Consider the following 23,789-nt stretch of genomic DNA (forward strand, 5'->3'; position numbering starts at 1 on the left):
ATGATAGTGGTTATTACAAGCTTTATATAAAGTATGCTAGTGGTGGACATAATATATTATAAGTTCCTGTATTCATAATGCTTTATACCTCCATGCTCCATGCCAAAGTGACAAGTGTTTGAAAGAAGAATTTGTTTTGTTTTGACTTTGTGACTTTACTTGCAGCCAGCAAATACTGCTCATAAGTCATCATAACTGTGTTATAGCAGGGCTCGACATTAACGGCTGCCCAGTTGCCCTTGGCAACCATAAACAAAATCTACCATTTCTTGGTCTTTGGTTGCCTCAGTGGCAACCACGTTTTAACATATAAAAAATAGGGACAGCAAACAGCAAAACGTGCACCCCAAAATATGTTTCTAATATTCCTAAACCCCAAAATGATCTTAATAAGGTGACGTCACACACAGACCCTCTCTCTCTCTCCCTCTCTCATCTCTCCAACATGCAGCCCTATAACATTAACGAGCATGAGGAGCAGGTGTTTTGAAATGCTGTCCAGAGCCAACAGTGACATACAGGACACACATGTACGCTGTGACACTTGTGTTGTGAATAACTCTGCCTGAATAGACCTTCCTACTTATTCAGAATGTGTGGTTGTTATTTTTGAATAAAACATAATGTATCATTTTAGTGGTTGAATTTTTCAAATCAAGGACTGATATCCCTGTATTTCTCTGTCTCTGTAGGTGGAGGCTTTGATGGAGAGGGTAGAGGATCTGACGAGGGATAAGGTGCGTCTGGTGGAGGAGTACGAGGCCAAGCTGGCCAAGGCTCAGGAGTATTATGAGCGAGAGCTGGAGGCCATGAGACGAACACACCAGCTCACTGCTGAGAACCTGCTGGCCTGGAAACGCACTGAGGTAAAAAACCGCACAGGAACCTCCGTTACACAGCCTCTATCAAAGAAACACACTGAGTTAAAACCACACAGTCAGATACCTCCGTGTGTATGATGTAGCATTTTCTTAGCCTGGTTAAAACCATCCTGATTTGCGATCTCACATTCCGTTTGGCTCTACGTATAAGGCCATGTCCACACGGAGACGGAACCGATCTTTCTTTTTTCGTTTAAGAAAAGTTGTCCATAAACACGGAATCGTTTCAGGAAATGTGCGTATCCACATGAAATCACTGAATACCACTGAAACCACTGTAGCATACAGTATATGCCAGGCCAGTGAGTGGCGCTGTAACGCTGCCACAAAGTACACCAAAAACAGAGAATACGACAATCTCATCAATAATGGCATTCAACCACTAGGGGCGCACAGAGTCTATAATGTGTATCTCACTGTAGCGAGCAGGTTAAACCCTTGGCTTTGCGGGGTACTATTAGTAGCCTCTGTATCTCAACTCTAGACGAGGTTTGCCATGTCGATGAATAAAATGATTAAACCTATACAGGCAAATGCAGAGCTGTTCAGCAGGGCTGATGGTCTCCCTGTAGCCTACAATATAGAATGTTAACTATCGGTGACGTTCCTGATACCATCCACTTCCATGATCTTTAGACATATGTTGCAAACACATCCGAGCGTATTGGCCGCTCCTGCACATCACAGCACAGGCTAAATGATGCAACATAAATAAACATTACATAAATGTGTTTTTATTGAAAAAGTGGCGTCAAGTAAGCTAGTCTTGTTGGACTGGACGTCACAGTGCAACCGTGTGGTCGTCAAACCTCTCACTTCACTATATACGTTGTATTTGCGAGGGCTATATATAGAGCATCCCGAGTATGTGTGTTACACTCAGGGTTTACATTTCATTTCATTTCATTTTGTCCAATGTTCAAATATTCCAGAATTGCATGTTGTATTAAAAATAAATGTTATTTCTATCTAACACGTTTAGCCTGATTTTGTTTGTGTTATTGTAAAAACTTAGCCGCCGCTAAGCTTTCTGGGAAATATCCGATGAAGGGAGGGGAGGGGTGGATAGGAAGAGGCAGCTGTGGAGAGGCTCAGTAGCTGTCGCTGGCGAAGAGAGGTGGGGCTATGCGGCGTCATCGGTTCAGGAAAGATGCGTATGGGTTATAAACATGGAAATGCAAGGGTGGTGTCTTCAGATTTGTTCACTCTGGGACCTGGTTTCAAAAATTAGCGTATTCTCCCAGAACGTATACTCCCAGAACGCTGGTTCCATCTGGACGAAACGTCCATACGAGAAAAAACTTTAGCGGATACACCTAAACTCGTCTCCGTGTGGACTTGGCCTAAGTCTGCACTCCAATCTGTCCACAGTCATTTCAGTGCCTTGACAGACAACTCCTTCAGCCAATCAGCATACCTAAATCCAGTCCTTCAGGCAATCAGCTAACGTTAGCATTACTGTTTGTTTGCTCTGGGAGCAGCCGTTACTACTGTTTTGCCTGATTGGCTGGTTACGACGTCAGCTACGAGGCAGGTCCCTGATTGGCCTGTGGCCTGCGGGCTGGAGGCCAGATGGATCCACGGAATGAAACAAATGTGAGTTCATCAGGATGGTTTACCAGGCTGTTATTTTTTTGCAGTGTATGCTGTGGTGCTTTTTGTCCATGCTAAGGTTGTACTTCGTAAAGGAGGTTTTTTTGCAGTGTATGCTGTGGTGCTTTTTGTCCATGCTAAGGTTGTACTTCGTAAAGGAGTTTTTTTTGCAGTGTATGATGTGGTTTCTTTTTGTCCATGCTAAGGTTGTACTTCGTAAAGGAGTTTTTTTTGCAGTGTATGCTGTGGTGCTTTTTGTCCATGCTAAGGTTGTACTTCGTAAAGGAGTTTTTTTTGCAGTGTATGCTGTGGTGCTTTTTGTCCATGCTAAGGTTGTACTTCGTAAAGGAGTTTTTTTTGCAGTGTATGATGTGGTGCTTTTTGTCCATGCTAAGGTTGAGCTTCGTAAAGGAGTTTTTTTTGCAGTCTATGATGTGGTGCTTTTTGTCCATGCTAAGGTTGTACTTCGTAAAGGAGTTTTTTTTGCAGTGTATGATGTAGTGCTTTTTGTCCATGCTAAGGTTGAGCTTCGTAAAGGAGTTTTTTTTTGCAGTTTATGATGTGGTGCTTTTTGTCCATGCTAAGGTTGAGCTTCGTAAAGGAGTTTTTTTTTGCAGTCTATGATGTGGTGCTTTTTGTCCATGCTAAGGTTGTACTTCGTAAATAAGTTTTTTTTGCAGTGTATGATGTGGTGCTTTTTGTCCATGCTAAGGTTGTACTTCGTAAATAAGTTTTTTTTTGCAGTGTATGATGTGGTGCTTTTTGTCCATGCTAAGGTTGTACTTCGTAAATAAGTTTTTTTTTGCAGTGTATGATGTGGTGCTTTTTGTCCATGCTAAGGTTGTACTTCGTAAATAAGTTTTTTTTGCAGTGTATGATGTGGTGCTTTTTGTCCATGCTAAGGTTGTACTTCGTAAATAAGTTTTTTTTTGCAGTGTATGATGTGGTGCTTTTTGTCCATGCTAAGGTTGTACTTCGTAAAGGAGTTTTTTTTTGCAGTGTATGATGTGGTGTGTTTTGTCCATGCTAAGGTTGTACTTCGTAAAGGAGTTTTTTTTTGCAGTGTATGATGTGGTGCTTTTTGTCCATGCTAAGGTTGTACTTTGTAAAGGAGTTTTCTTTTTGCAGTGTATGATGTGGTGCTTTTTGTCCATGCTAAGGTTGTACTTCGTAAAGGAGTTTTTTTTGCAGTTTATGATGTGGTGCTTTTTGTCTATGCTAAGGTTGTACTTCGTAAAGGAGTTTTTTTTGCAGTGTATGATGTGGTGCTTTTTGTCCATGCTAAGGTTGTACTTCGTAAAGGAGTTTTTTTTTGCAGTGTATGATGTGGTGCTTTTTGTCCATGCTAAGGTTGTACTTCGTAAAGGAGTTTTTTTTGCAGTGCATGATGTGGTGCTTTTTGTCTATGCTAAGGTTGAGCTTCGTAAGGAGTTCCAGGCACAGGAAACCGCCCTGCAGCGCTCGCTGGCCAAGCTGAGGAGTGAGCTACAGAAAGCCCAGGAGGAAGCCAGGGAGACAAGAGACAAGACCAACAGACTGCACACATCACTCACCAACGCTGACGGGACCATCAAGGTAAGCCTGGGTTCAAGTGAGCGGGAAACATCCACAACCGCCTTCGGTAACACTTTATAACAACGTTCAGTCGTAAGTCATTTATAAGCCTTTAGTTAATGATGACCTAATCGCTTACCAAACATGAATATACATTTGTAGATGATTACTAAATGCTATGTTAACATATCACAAATGTGTTGTAAGTCATCTATAAACTTTTAGTAAATTAAGTGTTCCTCACCTGTTATAGATGATGTGTAAATCATTTACAATTAATTTACAAGACTTTCAGCATCCCCTAATCTAAAGTGTAAACCATTCATCACACATAAATGTGTTACATACAGTACAAGGGGGTAGCTCTGCGGAATGTGGAAGTGTCCTCTTTGCAAGCTTGTCATCTTGTTTTTCCAATGGCAGGCTGCTACAGCTTCATACATGTCACCATGTTAATTGTAGGTGGGAAAGTGATGGCGGGCAGTGATGGTCGTGGATAGCAGGATATGTTCACCAGATTTCAATGGTAGTCAAAATGGTGGTGTGTGAGGCATGACTGGTTGTTAACATAGACCGTTCTAGCTTTCAGTATCACTTCGAGCTAGCCCACTGGTTGTTCAAAATTTGAATTTTGACCTGTGTGTGTGTGTGTGTGTGTGTGTGTGTGTGTGTGTGTGTGTGTTTGTGTGTGTGTGTGTGTGTGTTGCGTTCCAGAACCTCCACAAACAGCTAGAGGAAGCGGTCCAGGATGGAGAGATCTGGGTGATGCAGCTGAAAGACACGGAGTATGAACTGGAGGGCAGCCGGGACCGGGTTCAACAACAAGCTACTGAAATACTGCACAGAGCCGGTAAATGTCCTATCTATGATATTATACCTACTGAAATACTCCACAGAGCCAGTAAGAAATGTTCTATTATTATACCTACTGAAATACTGCACAAAGCCAGTAAGACATGTTCTATTATTATACCTACTGAAATACTCCACAGAGCCAGTAAGACATGTTCTATTATTATACCTACTGAAATACTGCACAAAGCCAGTAAGAAATGTTCTATTATTATACCTACTGAAATACTCCACAGAGCCAGTAAGAAATGTTCTATTATAATACCTACTGAAATACTCCACAGAGCCAGTAAGACATGTTCTATTATTATACCTACTGAAATACTGCACAAAGCCAGTAAGAAAATTAATGTTCTATTATTATACCTACTGAAATACTCCACAGAGCCAGTAAGACATGTTCTATTATTATACCTACTGAAATACTGCACAAAGCCAGTAAGAAATGTTCTATTATTATACCTACTGAAATACTGCACAAAGCCAGTAAGAAATGTTCTATTATTATACCTACTGAAATACTCCACAGAGCCAGTAAGAAATGTTCTATTATAATATTATACCTACTGAAATACTCCACAAAGCCAGTAAGAAATGTTCTATTATAATATTATACCTACTGAAATACTCCACAAAGCCAGTAAGAAATGTTCTATTATTATACCTACTGAAATACTCCACAGAGCCAGTAAGACATGTTCTATTATTATACCTACTGAAATACTCCACAGAGCCAGTAAGAAATGTTCTATTATAATATTATACCTACTGAAATACTCCACAAAGCCAGTAAGAAATGTTCTATTATTATACCTACTGAAATACTGCACAGAGCCAGTAAGACATGTTCTATTATTATACCTACTGAAATACTGCACAAAGCCAGTAAGACATGTTCTATTATTATACCTACTGAAATACTGCACAAAGCCAGTAAGACATGTTCTATTATTATACCTACTGAAATACTGCACAAAGCCAGTAAGACATGTTCTATTATTATACCTACTGAAATACTGCACAAAGCCAGTAAGAAATGTTCTATTATTATACCTACTGAAATACTCCACAGAGCCAGTAAGAAATGTTCTATTATTATACCTACTGAAATACTCCACAGAGCCAGTAAGACATGTTCTATTATTATACCTACTGAAATACTCCACAGAGCCAGTAAGACATGTTCTATTATAATATTATACCTACTGAAATACTGCACAAAGCCAGTAAGAAATGTTCTATTATTATACCTACTGAAATACTCCACAGAGCCAGTAAGAAATGTTCTATTATAATATTATACCTACTGAAATACTGCACAAAGCCAGTAAGAAATGTTCTATTATTATACCTACTGAAATACTCCACAGAGCCAGTAAGACATGTTCTATTATAATATTATACCTACTGAAATACTGCACAAAGCCAGTAAGAAATGTTCTATTATTATACCTACTGAAATACTCCACAGAGCCAGTAAGAAATGTTCTATTATTATACCTACTGAAATACTCCACAGAGCCAGTAAGAAATGTTCTATTATTATACCTACTGAAATACTGCACAAAGCCAGTAAGACATGTTCTATTATTATACCTACTGAAATACTCCACAGAGCCAGTAAGAAATGTTCTATTATTATACCTACTGAAATACTCCACAGAGCCAGTAAGAAATGTTCTATTATTATACCTACTGAAATACTCCACAGAGCCAGTAAGAAATGTTCTATTATTATACCTACTGAAATACTCCACAGAGCCAGTAAGAAATGTTCTATTATTATACCTACTGAAATACTCCACAGAGCCAGTAAGACATGTTCTATTATTATACCTACTGAAATACTGCACAAAGCCAGTAAGAAATGTTCTATTATTATACCTACTGAAATACTGCACAGAGCCAGTAAGACATGTTCTATTATTATACCTACTGAAATACTCCACAGAGCCAGTAAGACATGTTCTATTATTATACCTACTGAAATACTCCACAGAGCCAGTAAGAAATGTTCTATTATTATACCTACTGAAATACTCCACAGAGCCAGTAAGACATGTTCTATTATTATACCTACTGAAATACTCCACAGAGCCAGTAAGACATGTTCTATTATTATACCTACTGAAATACTGCACAAAGCCAGTAAGAAATGTTCTATTATTATACCTACTGAAATACTCCACAGAGCCAGTAAGACATGTTCTATTATTATACCTACTGAAATACTGCACAAAGCCAGTAAGAAATGTTCTATTATAATATTATACCTACTGAAATACTGCACAAAGCCAGTAAGAAATGTTCTATTATAATATTATACCTACTGAAATACTCCACAGAGCCAGTAAGACATGTTCTATTATTATACCTACTGAAATACTGCACAAAGCCAGTAAGACATGTTCTATTATTATACCTACTGAAATACTCCACAGAGCCAGTAAGAAATGTTCTATTATTATACCTACTGAAATACTCCACAGAGCCAGTAAGAAATGTTCTATTATTATACCTACTGAAATACTCCACAGAGCCAGTAAGACATGTTCTATTATTATACCTACTGAAATACTCCACAGAGCCAGTAAGAAATGTTCTATTATTATACCTACTGAAATACTCCACAGAGCCAGTAAGACATGTTCTATTATTATACCTACTGAAATACTCCACAGAGCCAGTAAGACATGTTCTATTATTATACCTACTGAAATACTCCACAGAGCCAGTAAGAAATGTTCTATTATTATACCTACTGAAATACTCCACAGAGCCAGTAAGAAATGTTCTATTATTATACCTATTGAAATACTCCACAGAGCCAGTAAGAAATGTTCTATTATTATACCTACTGAAATACTCCACAGAGCCAGTAAGACATGTTCTATTATTATACCTACTGAAATACTCCACAGAGCCAGTAAGACATGTTCTATTATTATACCTACTGAAATACTCCACAGAGCCAGTAAGAAATGTTCTATTATTATACCTACTGAAATACTGCACAAAGCCAGTAAGAAATGTTCTATTATAATATTATACCTACTGAAATACTCCACAGAGCCAGTAAGACATGTTCTATTATTATACCTACTGAAATACTCCACAGAGCCAGTAAGACATGTTCTATTATTATACCTACTGAAATACTCCACAGAGCCAGTAAGAAATGTTCTATTATTATACCTACTGAAATACTCCACAGAGCCAGTAAGACATGTTCTATTATTATACCTACTGAAATACTCCACAGAGCCAGTAAGACATGTTCTATTATTATACCTACTGAAATACTCCACAGAGCCAGTAAGACATGTTCTATTATTATACCTACTGAAATACTCCACAGAGCCAGTAAGACATGTTCTATTATTATACCTACTGAAATACTCCACAGAGCCAGTAAGACATGTTCTATTATTATACCTACTGAAATACTCCACAGAGCCAGTAAGAAATGTTCTATTATTATACCTACTGAAATACTGCACAAAGCCAGTAAGACATGTTCTATTATTATACCTACTGAAATACTCCACAGAGCCAGTAAGACATGTTCTATTATTATACCTACTGAAATACTCCACAGAGCCAGTAAGACATGTTCTATTATTATACCTACTGAAATACTCCACAGAGCCAGTAAGACATGTTCTATTATTATACCTACTGAAATACTCCACAGAGCCAGTAAGAAATGTTCTATTATTATACCTACTGAAATACTGCACAGAGCCAGTAAGAAATGTTCTATTATAATACCTACTGAAATACTCCACAGAGCCAGTAAGACATGTTCTATTATAATATTATACCTACTGAAATACTCCACAGAGCCAGTAAGAAATGTTCTATTATTATACCTACTGAAATACTCCACAGAGCCAGTAAGACATGTTCTATTATTATACCTACTGAAATACTCCACAGAGCCAGTAAGACATGTTCTATTATTATACCTACTGAAATACTCCACAGAGCCAGTAAGAAATGTTCTATTATTATACCTACTGAAATACTCCACAGAGCCAGTAAGAAATGTTCTATTATTATACCTACTGAAATACTCCACAGAGCCAGTAAGAAATGTTCTATTATTATACCTACTGAAATACTCCACAGAGCCAGTAAGAAATGTTCTATTATTATACCTACTGAAATACTCCACAGAGCCAGTAAGAAATGTTCTATTATTATACCTACTGAAATACTCCACAGAGCCAGTAAGACATGTTCTATTATTATACCTACTGAAATACTCCACAGAGCCAGTAAGAAATGTTCTATTATTATACCTACTGAAATACTCCACAAAGCCAGTAAGAAATGTTCTATTATTATACCTACTGAAATACTGCACAGAGCCAGTAAGACATGTTCTATTATTATACCTACTGAAATACTGCACAGAGCCAGTAAGAAATGTTCTATTATTATACCTACTGAAATACTCCACAGAGCCAGTAAGAAATGTTCTATTATTATACCTACTGAAATACTCCACAGAGCCAGTAAGAAATGTTCTATTATTATACCTACTGAAATACTGCACAGAGCCAGTAAGACATGTTCTATTATTATACCTACTGAAATACTGCACAAAGCCAGTAAGACATGTTCTATTATAATATTATACCTACTGAAATACTCCACAGAGCCAGTAAGAAATGTTCTATTATTATACCTACTGAAATACTGCACAGAGCCAGTAAGACATGTTCTATTATTATACCTACTGAAATACTCCACAGAGCCAGTAAGAAATGTTCTATTATTATACCTACTGAAATACTGCACAAAGCCAGTAAGAAATGTTCTATTATAATATTATACCTACTGAAATACTCCACAGAGCCAGTAAGAAATGTTCTATTATAATATTATACCTACTGAAATACTGCACAAAGCCAGTAAGAAATGTTCTATTATTATACCTACTGAAATACTCCACAGAGCCAGTAAGACATGTTCTATTATTATACCTACTGAAATACTCCACAGAGCCAGTAAGACATGTTCTATTATTATACCTACTGAAATACTCCACAGAGCCAGTAAGAAATGTTCTATTATTATACCTACTGAAATACTCCACAGAGCCAGTAAGACATGTTCTATTATTATACCTACTGAAATACTCCACAGAGCCAGTAAGACATGTTCTATTATTATACCTATTGAAATACTCCACAGAGCCAGTAAGAAATGTTCTATTATAATATTATACCTACTGAAATACTGCACAAAGCCAGTAAATGTTCTAATATATATTATACCTATTGAAATACTGCACAAAGCCAGTAAGAAATGTTCTATTATTATACCTACTGAAATACTCCACAGAGCCAGTAAGAAATGTTCTATTATTATACCTACTGAAATACTCCACAGAGCCAGTAAGACATGTTCTATTATTATACCTACTGAAATACTGCACAGAGCCAGTAAGAAATGTTCTATTATTATACCTACTGAAATACTCCACAGAGCCAGTAAGAAATGTTCTATTATTATACCTACTGAAATACTCCACAGAGCCAGTAAGACATGTTCTATTATTATACCTACTGAAATACTGCACAGAGCCAGTAAGACATGTTCTATTATTATACCTACTGAAATACTGCACAAAGCCAGTAAGACATGTTCTATTATTATACCTACTGAAATACTCCACAGAGCCAGTAAGACATGTTCTATTATTATACCTACTGAAATACTCCACAGAGCCAGTAAGACATGTTCTATTATAATATTATACCTACTGAAATACTGCACAAAGCCAGTAAGAAATGTTCTATTATTATACCTACTGAAATACTCCACAGAGCCAGTAAGAAATGTTCTATTATTATACCTACTGAAATACTCCACAGAGCCAGTAAGACATGTTCTATTATAATATTATACCTACTGAAATACTGCACAAAGCCAGTAAGAAATGTTATATTATTATACCTACTGAAATACTCCACAGAGCCAGTAAGACATGTTCTATTATTATACCTACTGAAATACTCCACAGAGCCAGTAAGAAATGTTCTATTATTATACCTACTGAAATACTCCACAGAGCCAGTAAGACATGTTCTATTATTATACCTACTGAAATACTCCACAGAGCCAGTAAGAAATGTTCTATTATTATACCTACTGAAATACTCCACAGAGCCAGTAAGACATGTTCTATTATTATACCTACTGAAATACTCCACAGAGCCAGTAAGACATGTTCTATTATTATACCTACTGAAATACTCCACAGAGCCAGTAAGACATGTTCTATTATTATACCTACTGAAATACTCCACAGAGCCAGTAAGACATGTTCTATTATAATATTATACCTACTGAAATACTCCACAGAGCCAGTAAGACATGTTCTATTATAATATTATACCTACTGAAATACTCCACAGAGCCAGTAAGACATGTTCTATTATTATACCTACTGAAATACTCCACAGAGCCAGTAAGACATGTTCTATTATTATACCTACTGAAATACTCCACAGAGCCAGTAAGACATGTTCTATTATTATACCTACTGAAATACTCCACAGAGCCAGTAAGAAATGTTCTATTATAATATTATACCTACTGAAATACTGCACAAAGCCAGTAAATGTTCTAATATATATTATACCTATTGAAATACTGCACAAAGCCAGTAAGAAATGTTCTATTATTATACCTACTGAAATACTCCACAGAGCCAGTAAGAAATGTTCTATTATAATATTATACCTATTGAAATACTGCACAAAGCCAGTAAGAAATGTTCTATTATTATACCTACTGAAATACTCCACAGAGCCAGTAAGAAATGTTCTATTATTATACCTACTGAAATACTCCACAGAGCCAGTAAGAAATGTTCTATTATTATACCTACTGAAATACTCCACAGAGCCAGTAAGACATGTTCTATTATTATACCTACTGAAATACTGCACAAAGCCAGTAAGAAATGTTCTATTATAATATTATACCTACTGAAATACTGCACAGAGCCAGTAAGACATGTTCTATTATTATACCTACTGAAATACTCCACAGAGCCAGTAAGAAATGTTCTATTATTATACCTACTGAAATACTCCACAGAGCCAGTAAGACATGTTCTATTATTATACCTACTGAAATACTGCACAAAGCCAGTAAGAAATGTTCTATTATAATATTATACCTACTGAAATACTGCACAAAGCCAGTAAGACATGTTCTATTATTATACCTACTGAAATACTCCACAGAGCCAGTAAGAAATGTTCTATTATAATATTATACCTACTGAAATACTGCACAAAGCCAGTAAATGTTCTAATATATATTATACCTATTGAAATACTGCACAAAGCCAGTAAATGTTCTATTATAATATTATACCTACTGAAATACTGCACAGAGCCAGTAAGAAATGTTCTATTATAATATTATACCTATTGAAATACTGCACAAAGCCAGTAAATGTTCTATTATAATATTATAACTACTGAAATACTGCACAGAGCCAGTAAGAAATGTTCTATCTATGATATTATACCTATTGAAATACCCCACAGAGCCAGTAAGAAAATTAATGTTCTATTATTATACCTACTGAAATACTCCACAGAGCCAGTAAGAAATGTTCTATCATAATATTATACCTATTGAAATACTGCATAAAGCCAGTAAGAAATGGTCTATCTATGATATTATACCTACTGAAATACCCCACAGAGCCAGTAAGAAATGTTCTATTATTATACCTACTGAAATACTCCACAGAGCCAGTAAGAAATGTGCCACCCAGAGGTCCCGTGTCTTAGGTGTGGTTTGCCTGTTTCCAGGTCAGATCGGCTCATTACAGGCCACCCAGATGTCCCATGAGGCCACCATCAGAGACCTGGACCAGGAGCAGAACCGGCTGAAGGAGAAGATCAGCAGGCTGGAGGAGGAGAGAGAAGCTCTGATGAACCAGAGCCAAGCTACTGATGACCTGCAGAGACAACAAGTATTGCAACTAGAAGAGGTACTACTACTGATGACCAGCACAAACAACAATACTACAACTAGAACAGGTATTACTACTGATGACCAGCACAAACAACAAGTACTGCAACTAGAACAGGTACTACTACCGATGACCAGCACAAACAACAAGTACTGCAACTAGAACAGGTATTACTACCGATGACCAGCACAAACAACAAGTACTGCAACTAGAACAGGTACTACTACTGATGACCAGCACAAACAACAAGTACTGCAACTAGAACAGGTACTACTACTGATGACCAGCACAAAAAACAAGTACTACAACTAGAACAGGTCTTACTACCGATGACCAGCACAAACAACAAGTACTGCAACTAGAACAGGTACTACTACTGATGACCAGCACAAACAACAAGTACTGCAACTAGAACAGGTACTACTACTGATGACCAGCACAAACAACAAGTACTGCAACTAGAACAGGTACTACTACCGATGACCAGCACAAACAACAAGTACTGCAACTAGAACAGGTACTACTACCGATGAGTGCTCCTCCAGCACTTGTTCTCTCCAAGCACGTTATCCCACCATCATCATCCAGTAATAATTTGTCAAATACCCTCCTCCCCCCCTCCCGCGTCTCATCCACAAACCCCCCCGCTTATCCTTCTCACTCGCGTCCATCCCTCCTGCCCCGTCTCATACCTCCCACTGTGCTGATAATCGGCGACTCCATAACCCGGAATCTCCGCTTCATTAACACAGTCACACATTGTTTTCCCGGTGCCACCACGACGGACATCATCAATAGACTCCCAGCAATCATAGTCACAATGCCGCCAACAATAAAGAAAATAATAGTCCACATTGGGTCCAACGATGTCAACAAGCAACAGTCTGAACTGACGAAAAAACATTTTGTCACTCTTTTCGGCCTGCTCAACAACACTGGAAAATCCATTTTCCTCTCTGGTCCCATTCCAACGTTCCGTCGCGGCGACATGTACTTCAGTCGCCTGCTCGCTCTCCACACCTGGCTCCACTCCGTCTGCATCACTCACAGCATCACTTTCATCCACAATTTCACTCTGTTCTGGGAGCGCTCCTCTTTTTATTCTCCCGACGGACTTCATCCGAGCATGCTAGGCTTACAAATGCTTGCTGCCAATCTCCATCGTGCCCTGGCCGTCAAAGCGTCCGCTACCCCTCGCGCTTGACTTTCAGGTCCATCTCCCCTATTGGTCACTTCCGGCCAGTTTCAACAAAACACTCCAGCCCCCCCCTCCCCCGCTATCCCCCCCATATCCACAGTCAACATCCATCCCAACCTGATCTCAGCAAATCTCCCCCGCCCTACTCCCCCCCTCCCCATTATTGCACTGTTTATTTCAACTTCGCTCCCCCCCCCACCCCCGCCCTCCCCCTTCACCTTTAGCCAACATCTACCTAAACACAGAAAAACTCCCCTGCCCTGCTCCCCCTCCCCCATTACTGCTCTACCTATCCCTACTCTGCTCCGCCCTCGCCCCCCTCCCACTTACCTTCACCCTGCCGAAATTTTTTCAAAAAAAGGCATTAATATTAACAACCTCATATCCGTCCCCTCCTCCCCCTCCCCCCCTCCATTCTGTAACAACCTTTTTAATATTGAGGGAGGTCTCTGGAACTGCCAGTCTGCTGTCAATAAACCGGACATCATATCTGCCCACGCCCTTTCTCTGTCACTTCACTTTCTTGCACTCACTGAAACCTGGATCACCCCCGAAAATACTGCCACTCCTGCCGCCCTCTCATCCGCATTTTCCTTCTCCCATACCCCCAGACCCTCCGGACGCGGGGGTGGCACGGGCATTCTTATCTCCTCCACCTGGTCTTATTCTGTCTCACCTCTTTCCCACCTTTCTATTTCCTCCTTCGAATCCCACTCCGTCACTATTACCCTTCCCATCAAACTTATCATAATCATCATCTACCGCCCACCTGGACCCCTCTGCACATTCCTTGAAGATCTACACACCCTCCTCTCCCTCTTTCCTGAAGACACCCCACTGACCCTCATGGGAGATTTTAACATCCCACACTTAACTCTTCTCTCTACCCCCTTTCTCAACTTCTTTTCATCTTTAGATCTGTCACTATCTTCCTCCCCTCCCACCCATAAAGCCGGTAACCTCCTTGACCTCATCTTCACCCGTTCCTGCTGCATCTCCAACCTCTCAGTCACCCCTCTCCATGTTTCCGATCACTTCTTCATTTCCTTCTCCCTCCCAATCTCCCCTCCCACCTCTCACCCTCCCCCTTCTCTCCCCATTTCCTCCCGGCGCAACCTCAAATCTCTCTCACCCTCATCCCTATCCTCCGCCACCCTCTCCCTCCTCCCCCCCGCCGATCAATTCTCTCTCCTATCCCCTGATGAAGCCTCACTCACCCTCATCTCCTCTCTCTCCTCTGCCCTTGACTCCCTCTGCCCACTCTCTACCAAACCTGCCCGCCCCTCTCCCCCTGCACCCTGGCTCACCGAACCTCTCCGCACCAACCGCTCCCGACTCCGCACCTCAGAAAGAACATGGAAAAAATCTCACAACCCCAATGACCTCGCCGCTTATCACCTCTCCCTCTCCAACTTCACCTCCTCCATTTCTTCTGCCAAATCCTCCTTCTACATTTCCACTATTCAATCCTCTGCTTCTAATCCCCGCAAACTCTTCCAGACATTCACGTCCCTCCTCAATCCGCCTCCTCCGCCCCCTCCCTCTTCCCTTTCTGCCAACGATTTCTCCTCCTTCTTCATCAATAAGGTCGCTGCCATTAGCTCATCATTTCCCTCACCATCCCTCCTCACCCCTTCTCTCACCTCCTCTTCTTCACAACCTCCTGCCTCCATGTCATTCTTCTCTCCCCTCTCCTCAGATGATCTCCTCAAAATCATTCTTTCAGCCCGTGCCACCTCCTGCCCCCTCGATCCCATCCCCTCACCCCTCCTTCAGTCCATCTCCCCTGACATTGCTCCCTATCTCACCTCCCTCATCAACTCCTCCCTCTCCTCTGGTATTTTCCCCTCTGCCCTAAAAACAGCCATAATCAAACCACTCCTCAAGAAACCGTCCCTCGACCCCTCCGCCATCAACAACTACCGCCCCGTCTCCCTCCTTTCTTTCATCTCCAAATCACTCGAACGCACAGTATCTGGTCAATTATCCTCCTATCTCTCCCTTCACAACCTCTCTGACCCCCTTCAATCTGGTTTCAAACCTGCACATTCCACTGAAACAGCTCTTCTTTCTGTCACCTCCGCCCTTCACTCCGCCAAAGCTTCATCACTCTCCTCCGTTCTCATACTTCTCGATCTGTCTGCTGCTTTTGACACCATCAACCACCAAATTCTACTTTCCACCCTATCCGACCTTGGTATCACCGGCTCTGCACTTTCATGGTTTTCCTCCTACCTATCTACTCGCTCTTTTCAGGTCCTCTGGAGAGGAACTCTTTCGGACCCCTGCACTCTCACCACGGGTGTTCCCCAGGGTTCTGTCTTAGGTCCCTTCCTCTTCCTTCTCTACATGAGATCTCTGGGTCACGTCATTTCCTCTCACGGGTTCTCCTATCACTCCTACGCTGACGACACACAACTCTATCTCTCCTTCCCCCCCTCCGACTCTAATATCTCTTCCCGTATCTCTGCCTGCCTCAAAGATATTAGCAACTGGATGTCGTCTCACCATCTCAAACTCAACCCCGACAAAACCGAACTCCTCTTCTTCCCCTGCAACGACTCCCCCCTATCCGATCTGTCCCTATCCATCGACAACACCACCGTCCTCCCCTCCCAATCTGCCAAAAATCTCGGAATCACCATCGACAATCAACTATCTTTCTCTGCCCACATTACAGCACTGGCACGTTCCTGTAGATTCTCCCTCTTTAACATTAGAAAGATCCGCCCTTTTTTAACCTCCGAAGCAACCCAAATTTTAGTCCAGGCCATGGTTTTATCTAGACTTGATTATTGCAATGTTCTCCTAGCCGGTCTCCCCTCCTCTGCAATCCAACCCCTTCAACTCATCCAGAATTCTGCTGCCCGCCTTGTTTTCAACCAACCCAAATTCTCTCACGTCACCCCCCTCCTCCGTGACCTCCACTGGCTCCCCATCCTGTCACGCATCAAATTCAAAACCCTTGTCCTCACATTCAGAGCTGTCCACTCAACTGCCCCCCAATACCTTCAAACCTTGGTCACGTTCCAACCCTCCCACCGCTCCCTCCGCCCCTCCACTAGCGCAAGCCGTCTCGCCCCCCCCTTGCTTCGCGGGCTTAAGGGCCGCTCTCAATCTCGCCTCTTTTCCTGTCTCGCCCCCAAATGGTGGAACGAGCTCCCCCCCCTAGTCAGGACATCCGAATCTCTCCCCATCTTCCGCAATCGGTTAAAAACCCATCTCTTTTCCCTCCATTTCACCTCCCCCTAACCTTCCCTTTCCATCACCCTTAACATGCTGCCCACGTACCTTCAACTGTCTGTTTATTTGTTTCTTGGCTTTTATTGTATTTATCTTTTTCCCTTATCTCTGTTTCCACTATGTATGTTACATGATTTTATGGTTGTTATTTTCTGTATGTACGTCGCTTTGGAGAAAGGCGTCTGCCAAATGAAATAAAGTAAAGTAAAGTAAAGTAAAGTAAAGATGACCAGCACAAACAACAAGTACTGCAACTAGAACAGGTATTACTACCGATGACCAGCACAAACAACAAGTACTACAACTAGAACAGGTATTACTACCGATGACCAGCACAAACAACAAGTACTACAACTAGAACAGGTATTACTACTGATGACCAGCACAAACAACAAGTACTACAACTAGAACAGGTACTACTACTGATGACCAGCACAAACACGCGTGAAATTCTTAAGCTAGGGGGCTCCATTACTGTGGTCGTTGGCAGGTATCCTATTACTACTAGCTAGTAGCAGTAGTAGCCGTGTTACAGGCTATTAGACTGATACAACAAAATTGATATAAAATAACCAGATGGGAAGTAACTAAGTACAAATACTTTGTTACTGTATTTAAGTAGGATTTATACAGGTGTCTGTACTTTACGGAGTTGTTTGTCTCTCTCGTCTCGTGCTCTCCCAGCTTTCACGCATTATGCATTATGCATTATGCACTATGCACCTTTTTTGTACCATATCACCCAAATTATTAATCAAAGTATAGTCTTTATACATCTTAAAACATCTTTGGAGACGACCTTTTAAGTTTAATAGTCTTCAATTTGTATATCTTCCTCCGGCACATGCGCAGTTGCCAGCCGCTTCTTTTCACCTGACGGGGAGCTTCACCGGCAGGACGTAGCACGTGGGAGGATCATGCTATTCCCACCAGTTCCCTTCCGCCCCGACCAGGCGCCCCGACTGACCAGAAGAGGCGCTAGTGCAGCGACCAGGACACATACCCCTAATCCAGCTTCCCACCCTCAGGCACAGCCAATCGTGCCTGTATGGACGCCCGACCAAGCTGGAGGTAACATGGGGTGCGAACCTGCGACCCTCGTGTTGGTAGGCAGGGAATCTACCGCTACACTACCCGGACGCCCGTCTTCAAATTATATTAACTAGAAACAGAGCGCACATGCTCCTCTCTAGCCTACCATGCCTTGTCCACTAGGGTTTAATATTTTTCCCGAAAATGAGGCATACCGGGAAACGGGAAATGAAACCCTCTTTCCCGGGAACCTCGGGAAATTGATCGTTTTTGTTTTTGTTTTTTGTTTTTTTATGCATCAAGGAGAAATATACCTATTAGTTCCCAACCTGACCCAATGTATTATTTGGCGGCATTAATATTTATGAATTAAGGCAAAACATCGCAATTTAACAAACTTTTTAGGCTGTAGGCTGTATGTATAGGCTACATAGTGCCGTTAGGGTTTATATACATGTAATTCACCAATCGCCTGGATTGGCGTATGAATAAATCCTGTAGTAGCCTAGGGGCTAACCATTTTCTTGGAGAGTTGTGGAAACTGCCGTGGTAGGAATGCAGCCGTAAACGCGTCGATCAGCCCGTTGTCACACTCTTCTACGCACAACATCAATGCTGTCTGATACCGTGTGACACCATGTGCTTTTGGATATGGGCAGCAGCCGCGCTGCGCCGCTCGTCTTCCAGCCATGCCCAGTCATACCGCATACTGGAGCACGGCTTTATCAGACCATCTCCACCCCTCTGTGCACGGACATCGACCGCAACCAGACCATCATGCCCAACCTGGCTGGGGCACATGAACCGAGGACGCACGGCTGGGCTGATTGTCGTTTTCACCGCTGGTGAAGTTTTTGCACGGTGCTCGATCGCCGTCTCGTAGGCTACTGCATTAACGGTCATGGCACAATCAATCCCCTCAAGCCAGTCAGAAGTGTAGAAAATAAAAGAAACATTGTGGGCTTTGTGTTTATTAGGCTATGTGTGCAATAAGCTTTCAGTGTGTGTTCCGCCGGCGAAAAAACACGGCCAAAACACGCCGAAATAAAATCAGAAATGAATTCCACTCTGCAAAGGATATCACATTTCAAATTACTCGCTGTAGCATTGTTGTCGGAGAGTATTTAATCTTAAAATCGGCCTTGCAATACCTCGTTACCTCGTTAGATCCATCGGAGCACATTTGCGGCAGCGGCACAAAGCAGGATTTGTCCCCGGGACGGGCAGCCTCGGGGCCGGGCTGTGGTTCGTCTCCGGCGGCCTGCTCAACTGCCTCTCCTTCCATACGGCACAATTCCTCTGCACTGTAGTCTGGCTCATATGGCGTTAAGTAGCCCTGAATGTCAGAGTTTATTAGCACACTTTGGAAATCGTCTTCATCCATATCAAACTCTTCAATTCCAGCAGGAATATTTCCTTCGGCCATGGTTGAGCCATGGTGAGCTAAGTTAGCTAGCAGTCGATGCGGGGCTGAAAAGATGGCTGACGGGGTGTTTTGATTTCAGAGCTGTGGAGGCGCGTGGAGGCCCCCTAGAGGCGGCACACACACACAAAAGAGTTGTAGTTTTAAGGTATAGCTCTTCCGAGTGTGTGGTACACCGCTCTGACGCAGTCGTGACGTAAAACGCGTCAGAGCGGTGTACTAAAAATGTGAATGATAAGGGAGTACGGCCAAGAGGGTTTACTGAGGGGAGGTAAAGGCTGCCCATCTACTCATACTACTGACATTGTAAGGATACAAATCTGGTTGAAAATCGGTAAAGCCATCCTTTAAGTAAAATGTGTAGTTTTCCCATCTCTGAAAATATGTGATTTTGGACGTTTCCCATCTCTGAAAATACTAATGGCCCATTTCCATGTTGGTCTCCCCAGGCTCTGCGAGAGGAGCACCAGGTTTATGAGAAGGAGCTGTCCAGGCTGAGGGAACGCTACGAGGAGGAGGCCCAGGGCTTGAAGGAGGAGCAGGTCCGAGCTCTGGAGGAGATGGAGGGGAAACACCAGGCCATGAGGGAGGAGGCCACGCAGGAGAAAGAGCATGAGCAGAAGCTCCTCATGGTGGTGGGTAGACGTCACATTTTCTTCTGCGTTCGGCATACACACTAAGGGATTTCATCCGCCATTCATTTTTCCATAGACATTTTATAAAATACTTGTAAAAATTGTTTTACTTGGTCAAACCAAGCGATTCAGCTACATTTAGAACCAGGAGAAACCATAGAACATTTCACTCAGACCAAAACAAAACATAATCTGAATTTTTTTTCTTAGTTGAAATCACTGCATGTCTGTCTCTTCTTTTCTCTTTTTTCCTCATACACTCCTCCTCTCCATGCTGTTTGAAGCAGACTTTCCTCATACACTCCTCCTCTCCATGCTGTTTGAAGCAGACTTTCCTCATACACTCCTCCTCTCCATGCTGTTTGAAGCAGACTTTCCTCATACACTCCTCCTCTCCATGCTGTTTGAAGCAGACTTTCCTCATACACTCCTCCTCTCCATGCTGTTTGAAGCAGACTTTCCTCATGCACTCCTCCTCTCCATGCTGTTTGAAGCAGACTTTCCTCATACACTCCTCCTCTCCATGCTGTTTGAAACAGACTTTCCTCATGCACTCCTCCTCTCCATGCTGTTTGAAACAGACTTTCCTCATACACTCCTCCTCTCCATGCTGTTTGAAGCAGACTTTCCTCATACACTCCTCCTCTCCATGCTGTTTGACACAGACTTTCCTCATACACTCCTCCTCTCCATGCTGTTTGAAGCAGACTTTCCTCATGCACTCCTCCTCTCCATGCTGTTTGAAGCAGACTTTCCTCATGCACTCCTCCTCTCCATGCTGTTTGAAGCAGACTTTCCTCATGCACTCCTCCTCTCCATGCTGTTTGAAACAGACTTTCCTCATACACTCCTCCTCTCCATGCTGTTTGAAACAGACTTTCCTCATGCACTCCTCCTCTCCATGCTGTTTGAAGCAGACTTTCCTCATGCACTCCTCCTCTCCATGCTGTTTGAAACAGACTTTCCTCATGCACTCCTCCTCTCCATGCTGTTTGAAACAGACTTTCCTCATGCACTCCTCCTCTCCATGCTGTTTGAAACAGACTTTCCTCATGCACTCCTCCTCTCCATGCTGTTTGAAGCAGACTTTCCTCATGCACTCCTCCTCTCCATGCTGTTTGAAGCAGACTTTCCTCATACACTCCTCCTCTCCATGCTGTTTGAAGCAGACTTTCCTCATGCACTCCTCCTCTCCATGCTGTTTGAAACAGACTTTCCTCATGCACTCCTCCTCTCCATGCTGTTTGAAGCAGACTTTCCTCATGCACTCCTCCTCTCCATGCTGTTTGAAACAGACTTTCCTCATACACTCCTCCTCTCCATGCTGTTTGAAGCAGACTTTCCTCATGCACTCCTCCTCTCCATGCTGTTTGAAGCAGACTTTCCTCATGCACTCCTCCTCTTCATGCTGTTTGAAGCAGACTTTCCTCATGCACTCCTCCTCTCCATGCTGTTTGAAGCAGACTTTCCTCATGCACTCCTCCTCTCCATGCTGTTTGAAGCAGACTTTCCTCATGCACTCCTCCTCTCCATGCTGTTTGAAACAGACTTTCCTCATACACTCCTCCTCTCCATGCTGTTTGAAACAGACTTTCCTCATGCACTCCTCCTCTCCATGCTGTTTGAAGCAGACTTTCCTCATGCACTCCTCCTCTCCATGCTGTTTGAAACAGACTTTCCTCATACACTCCTCCTCTCCATGCTGTTTGAAGCAGACTTTCCTCATGCACTCCTCCTCTCCATGCTGTTTGAAGCAGACTTTCCTCATGCACTCCTCCTCTCCATGCTGTTTGAAACAGACTTTCCTCATGCACTCCTCCTCTCCATGCTGTTTGAAGCAGACTTTCCTCATGCACTCCTCCTCTCCATGCTGTTTGAAACAGACTTTCCTCATGTACTCCTCCTCTCCATGCTGTTTGAAACAGACTTTCCTCATGCACTCCTCCTCTCCATGCTGTTTGAAACAGACTTTCCTCATGCACTCCTCCTCTCCATGCTGTTTGAGACAGACTTTCCTCATGCACTCCTCCTCTCCATGCTGTTTGAAACAGACTTTCCTCATGCACTCCTCCTCTCCATGCTGTTTGAAGCAGACTTTCCTCATGCACTCCTCCTCTCCATGCTGTTTGAAACAGACTTTCCTCATGTACTCCTCCTCTCCATGCTGTTTGAAACAGACTTTCCTCATACACTCCTCCTCTCCATGCTGTTTGAAACAGACTTTCCTCATGCACTCCTCCTCTCCATGCTGTTTGAAGCAGACTTTCCTCATACACTCCTCCTCTCCATGCTGTTTGAAACAGACTTTCCTCATGCACTCCTCCTCTCCATGCTGTTTGAAGCAGACTTTCCTCATGCACTCCTCCTCTCCATGCTGTTTGAAGCAGACTTTCCTCATGCACTCCTCCTCTCCATGCTGTTTGAAGCAGACTTTCCTCATGCACTCCTCCTCTCCATGCTGTTTGAAGCAGACTTTCCTCATACACTCCTCCTCTCCATGCTGTTTGAAACAGACTTTCCTCATGCACTCCTCCTCTCCATGCTGTTTGAAGCAGACTTTCCTCATGCACTCCTCCTCTCCATGCTGTTTGAAGCAGACTTTCCTCATGCACTCCTCCTCTCCATGCTGTTTGAAGCAGACTTTCCTCATGCACTCCTCCTCTCCATGCTGTTTGAAACAGACTTTCCTCATGCACTCCTCCTCTCCATGCTGTTTGAAACAGACTTTCCTCATGCACTCCTCCTCTCCATGCTGTTTGAAGCAGACTTTCCTCATGCACTCCTCCTCTCCATGCTGTTTGAAGCAGACTTTCCTCATACACTCCTCCTCTCCATGCTGTTTGAAACAGACTTTCCTCATGCACTCCTCCTCTCCATGCTGTTTGAAGCAGACTTTCCTCATGCACTCCTCCTCTCCATGCTGTTTGAAGCAGACTTTCCTCATGCACTCCTCCTCTCCATGCTGTTTGAAACAGACTTTCCTCATACACTCCTCCTCTCCATGCTGTTTGAAGCAGACTGCCTCATGCACTCCTCCTCTCATGCTGTTTGAAGCAGACTTTCCTCATGCACTCCTCCTCTCCATGCTGTTTGAAACAGACTTTCCTCATACACTCCTCCTCTCCATGCTGTTTGAAACAGACTTTCCTCATGCACTCCTCCTCTCCATGCTGTTTGAAGCAGACTTTCCTCATGCACTCCTCCTCTCCATGCTGTTTGAAACAGACTTTCCTCATACACTCCTCCTCTCCATGTTGTTTGAAACAGACTTTCCTCATGCACTCCTCCTCTCCATGCTGTTTGAAGCAGACTTTCCTCATGCACTCCTCCTCTCCATGCTGTTTGAAACAGACTTTCCTCATACACTCCT

General features: G+C 42.3%; 2 protein-coding genes across 4 annotated transcripts in view; both read left to right on the plus strand.

Moving 5' to 3' along the window:
• The window catches only part of LOC310774159 (uncharacterized protein), a 794,006-nt gene that overhangs the window by 54,062 nt on the left and 716,155 nt on the right, over positions 1-23,789 (plus strand). The window lies entirely within an intron of this gene.
• fam184aa (family with sequence similarity 184 member Aa) overlaps positions 1-23,789 on the plus strand; it is a gene marked incomplete at its 5' end in the record, with an annotated part of 110,190 nt that overhangs the window by 20,653 nt on the left and 65,748 nt on the right. The window contains 5 exons of the mRNA XM_083634256.1: positions 693-866; positions 3,888-4,049; positions 4,743-4,878; positions 12,725-12,906; positions 20,234-20,419. Coding sequence (XP_083490382.1) covers positions 693-866; positions 3,888-4,049; positions 4,743-4,878; positions 12,725-12,906; positions 20,234-20,419 — 840 coding nt within the window. The remainder of the gene's footprint in view (positions 1-692; positions 867-3,887; positions 4,050-4,742; positions 4,879-12,724; positions 12,907-20,233; positions 20,420-23,789) is intronic.

The sequence above is a fragment of the Poromitra crassiceps genome (assembly GCF_964638095.1).
Source record: "Poromitra crassiceps genome assembly, chromosome: 3".
NCBI classification, from domain to species: domain Eukaryota; kingdom Metazoa; phylum Chordata; class Actinopteri; order Beryciformes; family Melamphaidae; genus Poromitra; species Poromitra crassiceps.